Source organism: Pelodiscus sinensis, unplaced genomic scaffold, assembly GCF_049634645.1.
Source record: "Pelodiscus sinensis isolate JC-2024 unplaced genomic scaffold, ASM4963464v1 ctg67, whole genome shotgun sequence".
Classification (NCBI taxonomy): domain Eukaryota; kingdom Metazoa; phylum Chordata; order Testudines; family Trionychidae; genus Pelodiscus; species Pelodiscus sinensis.
Window position 1 is genome coordinate 293,726 of NW_027465935.1, and position 15,945 is coordinate 309,670.

Here is a 15,945-nt window from a genome sequence, read left to right on the forward strand (position 1 = left end):
ATTTCGCATTGACACCTTGCTTCCCCTGTCTCCTTGAATTGCTTTTGCCGTTTAGCTTACAACGTTCCAGGCCTAGGTCGTAAGGGGGCTCCTGTTCGGCTCTGGATGTGCCGAAGTACCCGGGAATTACAATAACGTGAAGAATTCACATTTTATTGCACATTGCCGCTTGGACTCTGTATTGCATGACCTGCTCGGTGTTTCCAACCTTGCCGAGATACCGGTTGAGTCGGGACTAGTCAGAAATAAGCGATCTACGCAACAAGACGACCAAATGTTTTCTGATGAGACTGTTTCGATAATCCTGTTTTACGGGGTGGCCTTGTGAGGGTAAAAATAAGGTGGATAACCACATATATAGTTTGTACCCTTGAGCAAGCTAAGGAAACATCCGTGTCCCTTGTGCACAGCATTTGCATCTTTTACTAGTTTCATCTCTGAGCTCTTTCTCCCCTTCCTGCAGGGACATTGACCGTGTTGATCAAACCTGGTGAGCATTTGCAACAGCCTCTGTCTGCTTCTCTGGATTTCCTCACTAACGTCTCCAAACTAACTTTGTTTCCCCCCCTCCCTTCACTTTTGTTCGTCACTTGTCCAGAAAACAGGAGAAATGAGTCCTGAGTGGATAATGCGGACTGCTGGGATTTTAGTTACTTTAGGACTCCGATTTTTGTTAATAATGCACCTCGCAGTTCAACCTAACTGCCGCTTTCGGGAGTCATTTGTTGGACAAACAAGGAACGAATGCAGAGTGGGTGTATGTGGCCTGGATTTTTAGCAGGGAGAGTAGTTGGCCGTTGGAACAATTTACCAAGAGTCGTGGTGGAGTCTCCATCACTGACAAATTGTAAATCAAGATTGGATGCTTAGCCTACAGTTGAATCTGCTCTAGGTCAAGGGATCAGATAGATAGTCATTCGGGAGTCATCCTGAAATAGCTACCCTGTGTCTACACACTGTTATTTCGAAATATTTTCGAACTAATGGGCGCGCTATTTCACCATCCCGGTAAACCTCGTTGCATGAAAGATAATGGCTTGAAGTAGCACGTTATTTTGAAATTTGGCACGGTGTAGACGCCACCAAATTTCAAAGCAAGCTGATTCAAAATAAGATGCGCAATTTGTGTCACGCACATTGCGTATCTTATTTCGAGTGTAGGGTCTGTGTAGATGCATCTTGTGAGTGCTTCGCTTCTATTTGCAGGGAGCCTATCAGGAGAGTTGTTACCAATTTGTTCTGAACCTCTTTCCCTTGTGTGTCTTAGGGTGTGTCTAGACTACAGGGTTTTGTTGACAAAAGTGGACTTTTGTCGACAAAACTATACCTGCGTCTACACTACTGCCGAGTTCTGTCGACATAATGTTGACAGAAGTTGGCAGCTTTGTTGACAGTGGTAAACCTCATTCTACGAGGAGTAACGCCTTTTGTCGACAGAGTTCTGTCGACAGAAGGTGTTCTTGCATCTACGCTGTCCTTTGCGTCCACACTCATGTCAACAAAGCGGCTTGCTTTGTTGACAGAACTGGATGCAGTTTAGACACTCTGCCTACAAAAGCCTCTGTTGACAAAAACCTGTAGTCTAGTGTTGTGTGGATGGTCTAGGAATGTCTTGGCCAAGTAGGGCCTGGTGGAGGAAGGGCTAGGGTAGATGTTCACTACTTGGTGAGAGAAGGCGGAATTGGTAGCAAGATGTTTGGAAAGCAAAAGTGAGGTCATCTGACAGAGGAGGAATAAGAAGTTCTCATGAACCTCTGGTTTCCGGCAAAAAACAGAAGGCAAAATGGGTAAGACTGAGTGAACCTCTGAAGTGAAAAAGGAGTCTAGCAGAATCCAAGGCGCACAACGTGGCAGGTTCTACTGGCTCCTGAGGAGTGAGGGAAAGAACCTTCTGGAAACCGAAAACAAGCTGCCAAACTAAAATAGATTCTAAAGGTTTTGCTGCTTTTTTGCAGAAAGCTATTTTGTTCTAGTTTATTAGTGGTAGAACTTAGCTTACCCGATCCCGTGTTCCTCTCGCAAGCAGAGCCGTGGACTATCTGAGCTGCTCTGGTTTGCATCGCATTGAATGTTTTTCCTAATAGCAGTTTGTAATGGAGTCCCTGTGAAGATTTCAAACACCACCGGGCGAGTCTAGCTAAAGTGAGACTAAGTTCGAGGTTTATAACCAGAAGCTGCTGTGCAGAGTTGGAAGAATTAGCCCAACGAGGCAAGAAATGGACTTTCCGTTTGCTTTTGCAAAAGCGGCGAGGAGTCCTGTGGCACCTTATAGACTAACTGAAGTGTAGGAGCATAAGCTTTCGTGGGCAAAGACCCACTTCGTCAGATGCCTTTGCTTTTGGTATCACTGGGTATGTCTATGCTACAGTTTTTCCGAAGAAACGGCTGTTTTTACGGAAAAACTGTGCTTACGTCCACACTGCAATTGCGTTCTTTCGACAGAAAGTCAAAAGAACGGAGGGGTTTTTCTGACAGCGGTAAACTTTTTTCTACGAGGAAGAAGCCTTTTTCCGAAAAAGCTTTTTCGGAAAAAGGCGTGTGTGGACGCGGAAGAGGGAGTTTTTTCGAAAGAAGAGGCCTCCAAGAAAAAGCACAGGTGTCCTGATGGCCGCTCTGTTCACAGTAATCACAACTGAAATGCGAGAGAACATCCAGTGTGGACGCTATGTTTCGAAAAAGCAGATCGCTTTTTCATTGCGCTTTTGCTGTGTAGCCGCTGTCTTTCGAAAGAAGCTTTTCTGGAAAAGCTTCTTCCAAAAGAAGCTTGAAGTCTAGACGTAGCCTTAGAACAGAGCCAACGTCATTTTCCCGGTCTCGGTGGTCTCAGTGCCTCTAGCATCAAGAAATCTTGTCTCCTAGCACTGAAAGATTTGCCAAAGCTGCTAGACCCGTGCAGACATTTCTGCGCATTAGTGTGTTGGCAGCAGGAAATCAAGGTCTTCCCTCATTAGTCCGTACGATCACAACATCCTACTGCTACAGAATTAATTCCTACTTAGTTTGGAGGGTCGTGAGCAGTCATTCTCGTCAGCTTCGGCCAATCAGAGCCAGGCTTTAGAGGGCTGGGCATGAAGAATTGTTGTTTTCGAGATTCTAATCGTATCCCGGAGGTGCACGAGCCAGCATGCCTCTACCGACTGACACCTGACAGGAATGTGTTTTGGACTGCTTCTCCCGCTGTATAGTCATGGTCACTTTCTAAGCATGAAACCCAGGGCTGGTCGTCTTGGGGCTTTGCATGGCTCTGGGTGGTTTTTCACATTGTCTGGACGGCAGAAGTAGGATGGGCCGTGGTTCTACTGTTGTCGGAGTAGAGATATTTATGGGATCCTGAGGGCAGACCGCACTTTGATCCCAGTCTCCCTGCCCCGTATTTCAATCTTCCAACGCTTCGTTTCTCCTCTGTGCTCTCGCTCACAAAACAAGGAACGCTGTCGTGTCGGCGAGTTAAGGGGCCTTTCACTGCTAGATCACTTTCACGTATGCACAAGTGGACAAAAGCGGTCTCCTTACACTGAGGGGAGAGGGGGGGTGTCAATCTAGGTCCTAGTGCAGGGGTGGCCGACCCATTAAATGAAACGGTGGAAAAAATGCGAAGAGCCACACCGGAGTTTTTATTTTTGAGCAGTTTTTGTTGAGATAAAAAAAAAAGATGCTGCCCCTTTAAAAAACAAGGCTTTTTGGCCACATCAGGTGTCCATTGGCCGCCGCCATCTTGAATCGCTGCACCGGACAGCTCCCGTGCCCCGAAGAGCTCAGAGGGAGCTGGGGACCATTTCTAGGGGCGCTGGGGCGACGTTGCGGGTTGGCCACCCCTGTCCCGGTGCATCCCCTACTATGGTTGGCAAGAGAAGCTTGTTTTGAGACTAGCCGCAGACTCCGGGGCTGCCGTCTGGCCTTTCCACAAGCCCCTAGTTCCCCCCGTGCGGCGATATTAGAACTCGCCTTGTGAAATCCAATTGCACCTAATTGTTGTTTCCTTCGTTTCTCTCTCCTCCTCCTGCTCCCGCCCCCAAGGAATTGTGGGAATGTGTTTTGCTCCACTTGCTGTAACCAGAAAGTGCCCGTTCCTAGTCAACAGCTCTTCGAACCCAGCCGAGTCTGCACCTCCTGCTACAGCAGCCTGCACCCCAATGGCTCCAGCCTGGACCTCGAACGGGAGAAACCCATCGCCGCCTCGTCCAATTGAAGCACCAGCCCAGAAGGAAGCGGGGACAGAGACCACGCCGCCACGTCTCCGAAATGGGCACGCTTGGTGGGCAGAGGCTGGGGGGACAGGAGAAGCCATGCCCTTGGGCGCTTGGGCCCTGAGTCACGGCGGAGAGGCACAGAGCTCTAGGACATACCATTGGCTTGTGGAGTTCTTGTTCAACTTCCTCCCCCTTTCCTTTCTGTCGTGTTGGGTGTGTGTGTGGGGGGGTGGTTTTTATGGAAGACTATAGAAGTGGGGGAGGGTGCTGGGCCAGAACCGGCTCTCCCTAGTGCTTCTCGCTGCCCCCCACCCTCATTGAACTGTGGCGCAGACAACCGTTTCGATGGAATGGAGGACTTCACCCACCCACAGCGCGTGGCTCGCGTATCTCTGTAGCGTTACGTGCTAGCGCTTTCAGTCACTCCTCTGACTTCCAAACGCAAACGTGCCGTTTGGGAAATTTGCTGCTAGAAACCACGGGCAGGGTGTTCTTTCCCGAAAGCCACGCCCCCCTCTGTCCCGAGCGTGGGTTTCGCTCGCCTCGCGGCATGGAAAGGGCCTCAGTCACCGATGTCCACCCTCAGCGGCTCTGTAGTTGATCTATGTTTTGTCGCCGTTAGCCAAGCGGAAACACCCGGACAGCTTGGAAGGGTATTGACAGGCTTGACAGTGGTGCTTCTGTAAACGCAACTCCGTAAAAAGAGAGCAACGTGTGGAGAAATTAGAACCTTTAAAACTACTTCCCCAGTCCCGTTTTTTAATACAGATTGCAGAGCCGACGGACTGTTAAGGCCCTTGCTGTGGTGCATCCAAACCTACGCCGAGTGTCAGACCGATCCTCAAACTCACACTTTAACGAGAGACTTCCAAACAACTGGAAAATGAGCAAATTGGGGCTGCTAGGCGGGGAAAAGAAATAGATCGATGCTTGTGATAGTTGCGGGTCACGTCCTCTCTTTCAGTCTGTGCTCCGTAGACTCCCGAGGTGAAACCACCACTCAAGCATCTCAAGAACCAAAACAAATCTTGCCTTTCCCTCCCGCCCACCCCCGTGAATTTGAAAGCAACTTTTTAAATCCCCTCTTTAAATTGTGAGTCTTTGGAACGTATTTCTTAATGAGAACGTTCGATACCCACAAAGCCCTTTTCCTTTCACGGCTGGACGCAGTTGGAAGAAGGAAAATCTATTGTAATGTCCCGTTTTACAGTCTGTGATCGCTTTTACTTCTGACGCGCTCACGTGGAACAAACTCGCTTGGAGGATGTAAAAGTTTTCGACTGTAAAAGTGCAAGGAGTTGTAATGGCTCTTGAGCTTGAGGGGTACTTGCCTTCAGTGGACCATCAAAATGACACCTCTTCGAGTGAACTTTATAGAGAGAGAAGCGTCTCTGAACAGCCGATAGAACCTTAGGGGGAAAGACGTGTTTTATTCTCGGTATCACGCCGCTTGGGAAAGGTTCATACGCTGCTGTAGGGTCAGCTGACGATCGACGCAATGGAAATGAATGTTCCAAGGGGCTGACGCAGAACAGTGACCGTGCTGTTGTGTGTGTTTCGAAACACGTGGCAATCATCGAGGGGGGAGGCGGGGAGGAAAGCAAAGCCGTTGGCGTTTTATCGCGAATGAATTCTGCTCGGGGAAAATGCAGCAAACATCCAGACGAAACCGGCTGTCGCGGTTACAGTGCCGGGTACAGCCGAGGAAGTCGGAACAGAAACCGTTGCGACGGCTTGTGGGCGTGGGGTCGTTCTGCACACCCACGGGGTGCAGTTTTGGGGTGCAAAGCGTCTGGGATTCTGCAGTTTCTATTGACAGGTGCCAAGAGGTTCTGATACGGGTTTTTTGGGTATGTGACATACAGTGTGAATAAACGCTTGCAACTCTTAGTCTTTTTTGATCAATGAAGCACTTTTTTATTAATATTATTTTTCTTTGTATGTAAAGGGGGAACTGATTTCTCTCCATAGCTGTATATATAACCCTTCTCTCCTAAGGAGGAGTTAAAAGTGCTCCTATATTTTTCATTTTTGTCAAAGCGAGGAGTAAATACTTTAGAATTGTTAAATATATAAATAAAAGTGAATAAAGTTTAGCATTTTGCCTGGGCGCCTTTGCTAATACACGTCCCTCGTTTATTTTTCTTTCCTGTCCTTCGTAGGGGAAATGTTTGAGGTCCACTAGAAACACCAAAAGCTTTCGTAAACCTCTTGCTTTCTTTTGCACTGAGAGTCTTTGCAAGGAACACACCAGTGTTTCTACCCACTTGCTGTGACATTAACTGCCTGACAATGCCGTAGTTCTTTGTCGAGCAATTGCCCCATCGTCAGAAGCTTTCCCCCTCGCGAGCGGTACCCGTTGGGTCAGCTGTGGAGCCTCCTGGAGCAGCACCTTCATGGCACAAGATATACGACTCTGCCAACCCGCTGCCATCCTACCAACAGGGAATATTATTAGAACTCCTTTTTCTCTTGCTTCGCAAGATATCCCTATAGTGGTGGATGCAGCGAGGGGGAAGTTGTTGAGCCAAAAAAAAAAAAAAAAGTTTGCCCTTTTAAGAGCAGAGCAGGCATTGCCCTTTTAAGGCGGCCATTTTGAAGTCTGTATGGGACACCGCAACTGGCTCTTTCAGAGGGGGCAGGGGCGTGTCAGCTCTTCACGGAACCTGCAGAGCACCAATTGGGAAACACTGGCATAAAGTTGTTGAGGAAAAAATAAAAAAAACGCTGCCCCTTTAAATTTTGTCTTTGAAGAGCCACATGCCACCTCTGCTGTAGCTGTTCTCGTATAGGAACCTGCCCTGGCCTCTTCCATGCACAGCACACTGGCCTCGGTGATGCATTGGCACCAAAAAAAGAGGGCCACAAGGCGCACTAAAATTCTCCCCACAACAGGAGACCAGCTCCTCGATGTGGCACCGTTCGCAGGCTCTGGTGCTGCACAAGGAAAAGCAAGAGCATCGAGAGGGGTGCCTGGGAGGTCCCGGTATGGAAAAGTAGCAGGTTTCACACACAGCAGGCAGTTTTTCTGCACACAGTGCACAGCCCACCTGTGGAACTCCTTGCCGAAGGATGTTGTGAAGACCAGGACTTGAACGGGGTTCAAAAAAGAGCGAGATAAATTCACAGAAGGTAGGTCCGTCAATGGCTATTAGCCAGGACGGGTAGGGTGGGGAAGTGGTGTTGCATGGTGAGCACGTCGCGAAGGATACCACGGGTGAGACCCACGTGTCCCATTGTTTAGCATCACTCAACCTTGCTGGCCAATGCTACCGTGGCAAAATGTATGTACTGGCAAGTGCTGAATACCCATCAGGTGTTTACCAGGTGTGTCTGAGTGGGTTAGCCTGTTTCCCAAACACACCACGAATCAACACCCCCAAAGTGGCCGTTCTTTGGCAAGAACACCGGGCAGGATCACACAAATCTTATCTTGACAAAGGGCAGCACGAAACCTCGGCCTCACCAAATTTCCACGCCTCCTTGTTCTCCGTTGGAGAGAACTTTCAACTAGGTAGGGGTTGCGCTTGGGAAAATGGTTTTCAAAGGGTGACTGAACTGTAAAAGACGAGCCAAACCATCCTGCCCGATCTCTGTGGTCCATCTCTCGCTCTTGTCTAAGAGGACAGAAGCAAGTCCCCGTAGAGGAGATCCTGCCCTACCACTTAACCAGCAACGCAGCCGGAAACCAGAGGTAAGAATTTCACCCGGAAACCCAGAGGTAAGAATTTCATGTGGAGGGCTGAACACGTGGTAGCATTTTATGTTTGCTTTGTAACCGTTTCCAACGGACGCTTGTACTGACAACCCCCCTTAACCAGCTCTGTGTACTGAGATCAACTTCTGTTGTGTAACCCACACACAGGCGGCGTAGGGAACTGTGTGGGTAACTCCATTGAAGGGGGTGGATCTTGCTGCCCTCGGGTACATCTAGACGACAGGCTTTTGTTGACAGATACTGTCGACAAAGCTGCTGTCGACAAAGAGCATCAGACTACAGTCAGTTCTGTTGACAAAGCAAGCCGCGTTGTCGACATGACAGTGTAGACGCAAAGGACAGTGTAGATGCAATAATGCCTTCTATCGACAGAACTCTTTTTTTGAAATCAGATGGAATGTCGATTGTGATGTCATGTCGAGTGTGTCCGGTATTTTTGTTGAAACTGTCTGGCAACCGTAGAGACGGCCCGACCCTCTGGTGGTTGAGGGGGGCAGAGCCAGGTCGGGAATAGCCTTCGGGGTGGGAGGGGGAGAATCAGCCATGGGGAGAGAGCCACACCTTGGCCTGGCCCTACCCAATGGGTTGGGTGTGACCCAGGGCTGCCTACCCCCAGGTGGGCGGGGGGGGGCCCAGCCCCCTAGTAAGTGTGTGTTGAAAAATGATTTTTTTGTTGTTGTAAAAGATGTGCTAATACGGTAACACGTTACCGTATTAACACGTTTTCTTTGCAAGCTCAGAATTCCCATCTCCGTACTTTTCCGAGCCAAGACCGTGTTTTTGAAGGACACGTTTATTTTAATTTTCTGGTGAGTTTGTATTTCTGTAATAAGACAAGTTTTATGTTTTATTTAGGAATCCGTGTTGGGTTTTTTTTCCCGGTTTCAAAACGTGGCTTGTGGTGTTAATACGAATGGATGGAGATGATTGGATTATTCATAGGTGTCACCTAGAACGGGTTGAACCATTTTTCAAATGCCGGCTTATGGACGAAAGGGCTTTTTTTTTTAGAATTTTTAAAAATGATTGAATATTTTTAGGAATGGCTAAAGACAGCCCGTGCCCAGGAGTTGCACTATTGATAAATTGAAAATGGCAGTGACGGAGCAGCGCTTTGTGCGGATTTTTGCAAATGCGTTTAGTTTCTTATTGCCGCAAGCAGCTTAATTTGTGAAACATGTTTCTCGTAATTTATTATTTTGATCAATACAAAAGACGAAGGGGGGAAGCGATTTATCATGGAGTTCGGGCCAAGTTAGTTTAATTGGAACGTGTGGTTTGAGAACACGAATTTTTACTCGTATTTTTACAAAGTGAGCATTGGTAGGGTCGTTTTCAAGGCTTTTGCGTTATGCTGGTGTGTGATAATATTCAGACCCGTCCTTTGAGGTGGCGGGAGTTGGGCTTTTTTAGGTTTTTAACGGAGAGCCCAAACTGTCTTCGGCAGCTTTTCTGTTTGACTACGTCTAGACTGGCATGATTTTCCGGAAATGCTTTTAATGGAAAAGTTTTCCGTTAAAAGTATTTTCAGAAAAGAGCGTCTAGATTGGCATGGACGCTTTTCCGCAAAAACACTTTTTGCAGAAAAGCGTCCGTGCCAATCTAGACATGCTTTTCCGCAAAAAAGCCCCGATCGTCATTTTTGCAATCGGGGCTTTTTTGCGGAAAACAAATCTGAGTTGTCTACACTGGCCCTTTTGCGCAAAAGGACTTTTGCCCAAACGGGAGCAGCATGGTATTTCCGTAAGAACACTGACAATCTTACATGAGATCGTCAGTGCTTTTGCGGAAATTCAAGCGACCAGTGTAGACAGCTGGCAAGTTTTTCCGGAAAAGCGGCTGATTTTCCAGAAAAACTGGCCAGTCTAGACACAGCCTTTGTGTTTTCGGGTTTTAACTATGACGGTGTCTCTCCCCAGGAGAAGACACACGACTTTTGGAGGGGGTGGGTTTTTTTGATTGGCTGTGTGCCGCATGAATATGTTTTCGACAAGACGAGGGCAGTGGTTCTCAAAGCACGGGCCCAGTGGTCCACGGCCGCCTCCCAGGTGGTCTGTGGCGGGAACCCCCCCCCCCATGCCTCGGGGAAGTGAAGAAAGCAAACGCGTTACCCCCCTTCCCCGCAGCATGGGCCACGGAGCTACACAGAGAGACTCTTGTGGTGCGTGAGGGGGCCGGCTGTCGTGGGGGGGGGTCCAATTCTCTCTGCCTCCGGCACACCTGACTCTTACAAGCTCCCTTCTTTCTACTGCGCCTATTCACTTACTGCCAGATGCTCCAGCCGCGAGGTGCCATCCATCCCACCGCTGCCACCATCGTCTCGGTGCATCAGGGAGCCTCCGACCTTGCACCCCCGCCCACAGCCAGACGGGACTCGCCGCCGGCAGGTAGAACAGAAGGTTTCTTGGTTCTCAGGGACACGGCGTAACGTGGGATCGATGTGTGCGCAGGGACCGAGAGCCGCTCGCATCGTTCCTCTCTCCTCCCCCCTTCCTGGCAGCAATGCGGGGGCTGAGGACCTTGCATACGCAGGAGGCAGCTGGGGGCTCGGGGGCTTTGCACCCGTGAGAGGGGCCAAGCAGTGGGGCACCATGGACTGGACCCCCCCCGTAGGACCTAATCCCCCCCCACCCCAGGGTCACCTACCCCCGCCTTGCTGCACCCAGCCTCCTTGCCCTCTGTCCCTCCGTTTCCCTGAACCTCTCCCCCCAACTCCCGAACTACCTTGACTCCAGCCCTATTCCCAGGGGCACCCTGCCCCCCATCTCCCTGAACCCCCTCAGTTAGTCTGCCCCCAGCTCTCCCTGCCCGTGGCCAGACACCCTACCCGTCTGCTCCTGCATCCCACCTCCTGCCCCAATACACCCTCACCCCCACCACACTCCACCTCCCGCCCCCTCACCCTCTTCTGTACCCCACCTCACCCCCTACCACACTCACCTCCCTCCCCGATCCCGATCTCGCCCCTTCCGCACCCACCTCTCTCCCCGATCCTGCCCCCTTACCCTCTTCTGTACCCCACCTCACCCTCTCCCACACCCCACCTCCCACCCAGATCCTGCCCCCCATCCCTGTCCCACACACTGAACCCTCATTTTTGTCCCCACCCCAGAGCCTAAGGCCATAACATCCACTAACTCCGGAACCCCAGAAAAGTAAATCTGGCCTGTGGGAAGCCCCGAACCTCAGTCTTCCCTGCCCCACTCCTTCCCCTTGTCCCAACGCCAGCAGGGAGAGGTGTCTCAGTTGGGGGGGGCACATCAGTGAGTTTTGGGGGGTTTCTTTTATTTGCATCTCACTTGTGCGATCCCCAAGTGATTTTTTTCTGGGGGGGGGGGGGGGGGAAAGAAAGTTCCCCGCCCCGCTGTAAAGAAACGCTTTTGTGCCAGACAGAAAGGAACGTTTTCTTTAGAAGGACGTTTGATCACCGCCCACGAGACTGGGAAAGCGCTTCATCGGCTTCACCGTGCAAACAGAACCCGTCTCCCTCGCTGCAGGGGGAGCCACATGGTGCGGGTACGATTTGGGAATTCCCGGGGAGGTTCGTGAGCAACGGGGGGTCGCGGAAAGGTTGGCGGGCCATGGGCCGAAGACTTTGAGAAGCCCCGTCCGAGGGGGCCGCGAAAATGGTGATCGGGGCTTTTTTGCAGAAAAGTGCGTCTAGCTTGGCCACGGACGCTTTTGCGGAAAAGCGTCCGTGCCAATCTAGACGCGCTTTTCCGCAAATGCTTTTAACGGAAAACTTTTATTTGCGGAAAATCATGCCAGTCTAGACGTAGCCAGGGACTTTAGGAAAGAAACAACAAAGGGGGATAGGATAGAGGTCTATAAAATCATGACAGCTGGGTCTAGACTGGCACGATTTTGCGCAAATACCTTTAACGGAAAGGTTTTTCCACGAAAAGTATTTGCGCAAGAGAGCGTCTACACTGGCATGTGCCTTTGCGCTAAAGCATCCGTGCTAGTGTAGATGCTCTCTTACGCAAGAAAGCGCCGATGGCCATTTTAGGCATCGGGCTTTCCTGCGCAAGAAATTAACGTGGCTGTCTACCCTGGCCTCTTGCGCAGGAGGGCTTATCCCTAAGCGGGAGTGTCGCAGTATTTGCGCAAGAAGCACTGATTTTGTACAGTGCAACGTCAGCGTTCTTGCGCAAATGCTCGCGGCCAGTGTAGACAGGCGGCAAGATTTTGCACAAAATCGTGCCAGTCTAGACGCACCCGACAGGTATGGAGAAAGCGAAGAAGGAAAAGTGGAAAGTTCTTTCCTTGCTCCCATAAGAACTAGGAGCCGCCAAACAAAATGAATAAGTAGCAGGTTTCAAACAAAAGGAAGCATTTCTTCCCGCTGCGCATGGTCAACCTGTGGAACTCCTCGCCGCAGGATGATGCGAAGACCAGGACTTGCAACGGGGTTCAAAAGAGAGCTAGCTAAATTCACGGAGGTTAGGAACACACATCCGCAGCCTCTGGCGACGGGCTGGGATCGCCAGCCAGACATTAGCGCGTCCGAGTTTTCTTCCTACATTCGTTATGCGCATTTGACGCCCAGTGTTGGCCCAAAATGCGGTGAGCGCGTCCCGAAAGATTCCCACCCGTGAGACTCTTTGTGGAGCGTTGCTCCACCGATTCGGCAACGTCATTGCTCTTCTGAAGCGACGGGGATTTTTCTCGGCTTCACTGACCTCAGAGCTTGCTCCCAAAACTGGGCTTCTCATAAACCAAGGTGCTGTCCAGAGAAGCCGCCCTGGCATCGTAACAGCCGGCTTCTTCTGCCGAGTGTACCGGGCACAGGTCCTGGCTGCACCACCTGAGTGGGGAATGCAAATTACGTGTCCACTAAAGCCACTGTAGGGACAGTCCTTGTTGACACACACACACAGGGAGCGTGACAGTCCCTAGCACAGGGGTGGGCAAATCAGGACTTGAAGTTTCCTCCAGCACTGTAGGTGGAGACGTCATGCAGACACACCCCCTCCCCGATTGGTTGGCAGCAGCAGGAGCATGCAAATTCCCCCCCCCCCCCCGCCCACAAGGAGCATACAGCACTTCAAAGTGCCGTAAGCTCTGTGCAGGGTGGGGGGGTAGGGCGGGAGGAGGCCTCGTAACCCCCATGTCCAATCAGAGCCTCTTCCTGCCCTCTCAGGGGCATGGATGCCTAGTGGGAAGGGGAGGTAGTGCCCCCAACCAATTATGGTCTGGGGGTGGGGCAGCCCAGAAGCATTCTGGCCCCGCCCCTTCCAGCCCCGAGCCCCCTCAACAATTTCTGAAGTGGCCCCCGGCCAAAAATTATTACCCACCCCTGTTCTAGCTCCACGAACACACAACGGCAGCAGGAGGGGACCAATCCGAGTGTGCCGGTACCACAACGGGACACTTACTTGGTGTGGCTGCTGGAAGGGGATGGGGGTGAGAAGCAGGGTTCTGCTTACCGCTGAGCCGCGTAGGTGTCCGCGGTGGAGGCGTCTGGCCGGGCCGCGTGCTCAAGCAAGAGGGCCCCTGTGAAAAAGCGCACGTCAGGGAATCAGTGTGCTCGGACTCCCGTCCCCAAGTGCAGGGGCCGGCTCAGGGCCTCCTTCGGCCACCGAGGCTGGTTCCGGCACGGACCGGCATTCCTAATGACACCGGAAAACTGCTCTTCTCCGGCCGACGCCTACCCCCGGCCGTCATAGGACAGGGGTGGCCAACTCATGAAACAGAGAGAGCCGAAACAACGCAAAGATCCGCACCAACTAGAGTTGTTGAGCACAAAAAAAAAAAAAGGACGCTGCCCCTTTAAAAACTGAGGGTTAGGCTTTTTGTATCGCCGTGCCACGCAGCTCCCCTACACCCGGTGAGCACAGGGGGCCGGAGGCTGTTTGTAGGCGTGGCTTCGTGAGCCACACTTTCAGGGGTGAAGCCACAGTTGGCCTGTCCTGGGATAGCTCCGGGCCCCTCGGCGTCTCCGCCGTTACCTGTGTAGATCCTCGCCAGCGAGTAGGCAAAGTCCCTCGCGGCCAGCTCCATCGCCGCGGCCCCCTTGGAGCCCGCGCCTCGTGCGAACTGGCCGAGCCGGTGCAGAGCGTCCCGTACCCGCGGCGCGGCCGAGTCCAGTCCCGGCACGCTGGCAGCCAGCTGCAGCTTGCCCTGCGAAGGAAACCGTTGGAGCCTGCCCCTCACCGCTGGGTCTGGTCTGCCCCGCCGCCAAACATGTCAGAGCCATGCCCTAGGAGCTGCAGGCAAGTTGGGAGACACCCTCTCCCTCCCTCTTCCCCCCGCCCCTTACCCATCATGCCTCTGGGTAGAGCCTGCAGGGGAAACACCCGTGGATGCTACTCCGGCTGTTCTGAGGGGGCCCCGCTGCATTGTGGGAAACGTGACGAAAATCAGTGCTGAGACTCCCCCCTCCTCCATGCCGCTCCGCACGGGCTTCCTCGTAACGACCTAGGCTGCTGGCGAGGTCGAGGCACGTAGGTTTCCCAGGCTCCTGTAACGCGGCACATGCAGCTCTCTCGAGGTTTTCGAAACGAGCGGCTGCCCGTGAGTCTATTTGCTCAAGAACTCGTAAAGCAGGGGTGGCCAACCCACGCCGGGCAAAGAGCCAAGATAGCCGTGGCTCCAGCACGAAGAGCCGGGTCAAAGTTGTCAACCCCTCCCCCCCAAAAAAGGACTGCCCCTTTAAAAGGCGCCCCCGATTGCATTTTGTTGAGAGGGGGAAAAAAAGGACTGCCCCTTTAAGGAAAAATGAAAAAAAAAAAGACTGCCCCTTTAAGGAAAAAGGAAGGAAAAAAAGGACTGCCCCTTTAAGAAAACACATTTAGAGGTTTTTTTGGGTCATATCAGGCTGACGCCATCTTTAATGGCCGCGCCGGACACCTCCCCCGCCCAGATCAGCACAGGGAGCTGGGAGGAGAGGGGCGTGGGGGCGGGTTTACAAACTGCAAGGGGAGGGGGGGGTGAGGGGAAGCCACATGCAGCTCACGAGCTGCGGGTTGGCCACGGATGTCCCAAAAGGTGAGCGCTAGGACCACCATGTTTGCAAGGCCGCTTCCTCGTCTTCCAACTTTAAGCAACAGTGGCCGCCGTGAGGTCTACCCCGTCCCCGGGACGAGCCGTCAGGTGACCTGCATCAACCCCGCCTCAGCCTGGAGCAGCTGGTGGGGGGAGGGGGGGTATGAGCAGTGTTTCTTAAACATTTTAAGACCGAGGAACACTGAGGATTTTTTTGGTGAGCAACAAAAAAAAAAAAAAAGTCAGGGGAAAGTTATTGCGACAGGAAAAAAAATCACCTGGCCCTTTAAGGGCGGCCATTTTGAGCTCTGTTGTTCTCCGCAGCATACCAGTGCGACATGGGCGACCAGCCTGCCCACCCACCGGTTGCTTTGTTCCGGGTGCGGCCACCAGCGGTCACTCTGCAGTACAACTGGCCCTTCTATCAGCCCCCTCCCTTTCCGCGTGATGGAAATCAGTCGGATTGCAGGCCCATCCCACTGTCCTGGCACAACCAAATCCTGACCTTGCTTTACGTGAGAAAAGGAAGCGGCCCACCAAATTCGGTGGTCCAGCTCTTACCATGTAGGAGGCGTTCTTGAACAAACATGCTCCCGGACAGACAGATGGCACATTTCTAAAATATGTAGATCGATGCATATGCCACGTTACAGTTACACCCGCTCTGTGGCATGATTGGTCAGCTACGCGCCACATTTGGAACCGGAAACACACAACCAAAAATCCCCAGTCCCAAACACAACGTAGCACTGGGTTAAACCTAAGCTACGCAATTAGGGAAGTTTAAAGAAAGACGGCACGTGGTAAAGAATCGGTTTCTGTGCTTGTCGTGTTTAAATCGAGTAGCGTTTCTCTTTCGCACAGTATAGTTCCCAAGCTGTAGCACGTCAACGTTCAGCTGTGGGAGAGAACCACACACTTTTGTTCCGAGTGATGAACCACCGCCGAGGCCGTATTCGGTCTGTGTTGAGCATCAAAGTCCGTCATCTCAAATTTGCTCATTTTTACGATTTTTTTCCCCCTAACGGCCAAGCGAACAAGTTGGCAGTA

At 51.8% G+C, this 15,945-nt stretch overlaps 2 protein-coding genes across 20 annotated transcripts in view; one reads left to right on the forward strand and one right to left on the reverse strand.

Annotated features, from left to right (window-relative positions):
* MTMR3 (myotubularin related protein 3) overlaps positions 1-11,249 on the forward strand; it is a 101,061-nt gene extending 89,812 nt beyond the window's left edge. For 9 of the 13 annotated variants that reach the window (XM_075917016.1, XM_075917017.1, XM_075917015.1 and 6 more), the window contains 2 exons: positions 464-490; positions 4,018-11,249. In XM_075917016.1, the coding sequence (XP_075773131.1) occupies positions 464-490; positions 4,018-4,189 (199 nt within the window). In that variant the 3' untranslated portion in view covers positions 4,190-11,249. The remainder of the gene's footprint in view (positions 1-463; positions 491-4,017) is intronic. The other 4 variants (XM_075917018.1, XM_075917024.1, XM_075917023.1 and 1 more) reach the window with 1 other exon arrangement.
* The window catches only part of LOC102444267 (acyl-CoA dehydrogenase family member 11-like), a 42,789-nt gene that overhangs the window by 8,034 nt on the left and 18,810 nt on the right, over positions 1-15,945 (reverse strand). For 2 of the 7 annotated variants that reach the window (XR_012899646.1, XM_075917031.1), the window contains exons 12-14: positions 13,860-14,031; positions 13,338-13,404; positions 12,591-12,715 (exon numbers count right to left, since the gene is read on the reverse strand). Coding sequence is in view for 6 of the 7 variants with exons in the window: in XM_075917031.1 (XP_075773146.1) it covers positions 12,592-12,715; positions 13,338-13,404; positions 13,860-14,031 (363 nt within the window). In the remaining variant the exon portion in view is untranslated. Of the gene's footprint in view, positions 1-5,953; positions 6,626-11,239; positions 12,716-13,337; positions 13,405-13,859; positions 14,032-14,170; positions 14,372-15,227; positions 15,794-15,945 lie in introns of those variants that run through there. The other 5 variants (XM_075917032.1, XM_075917029.1, XM_075917030.1 and 2 more) reach the window with 4 other exon arrangements.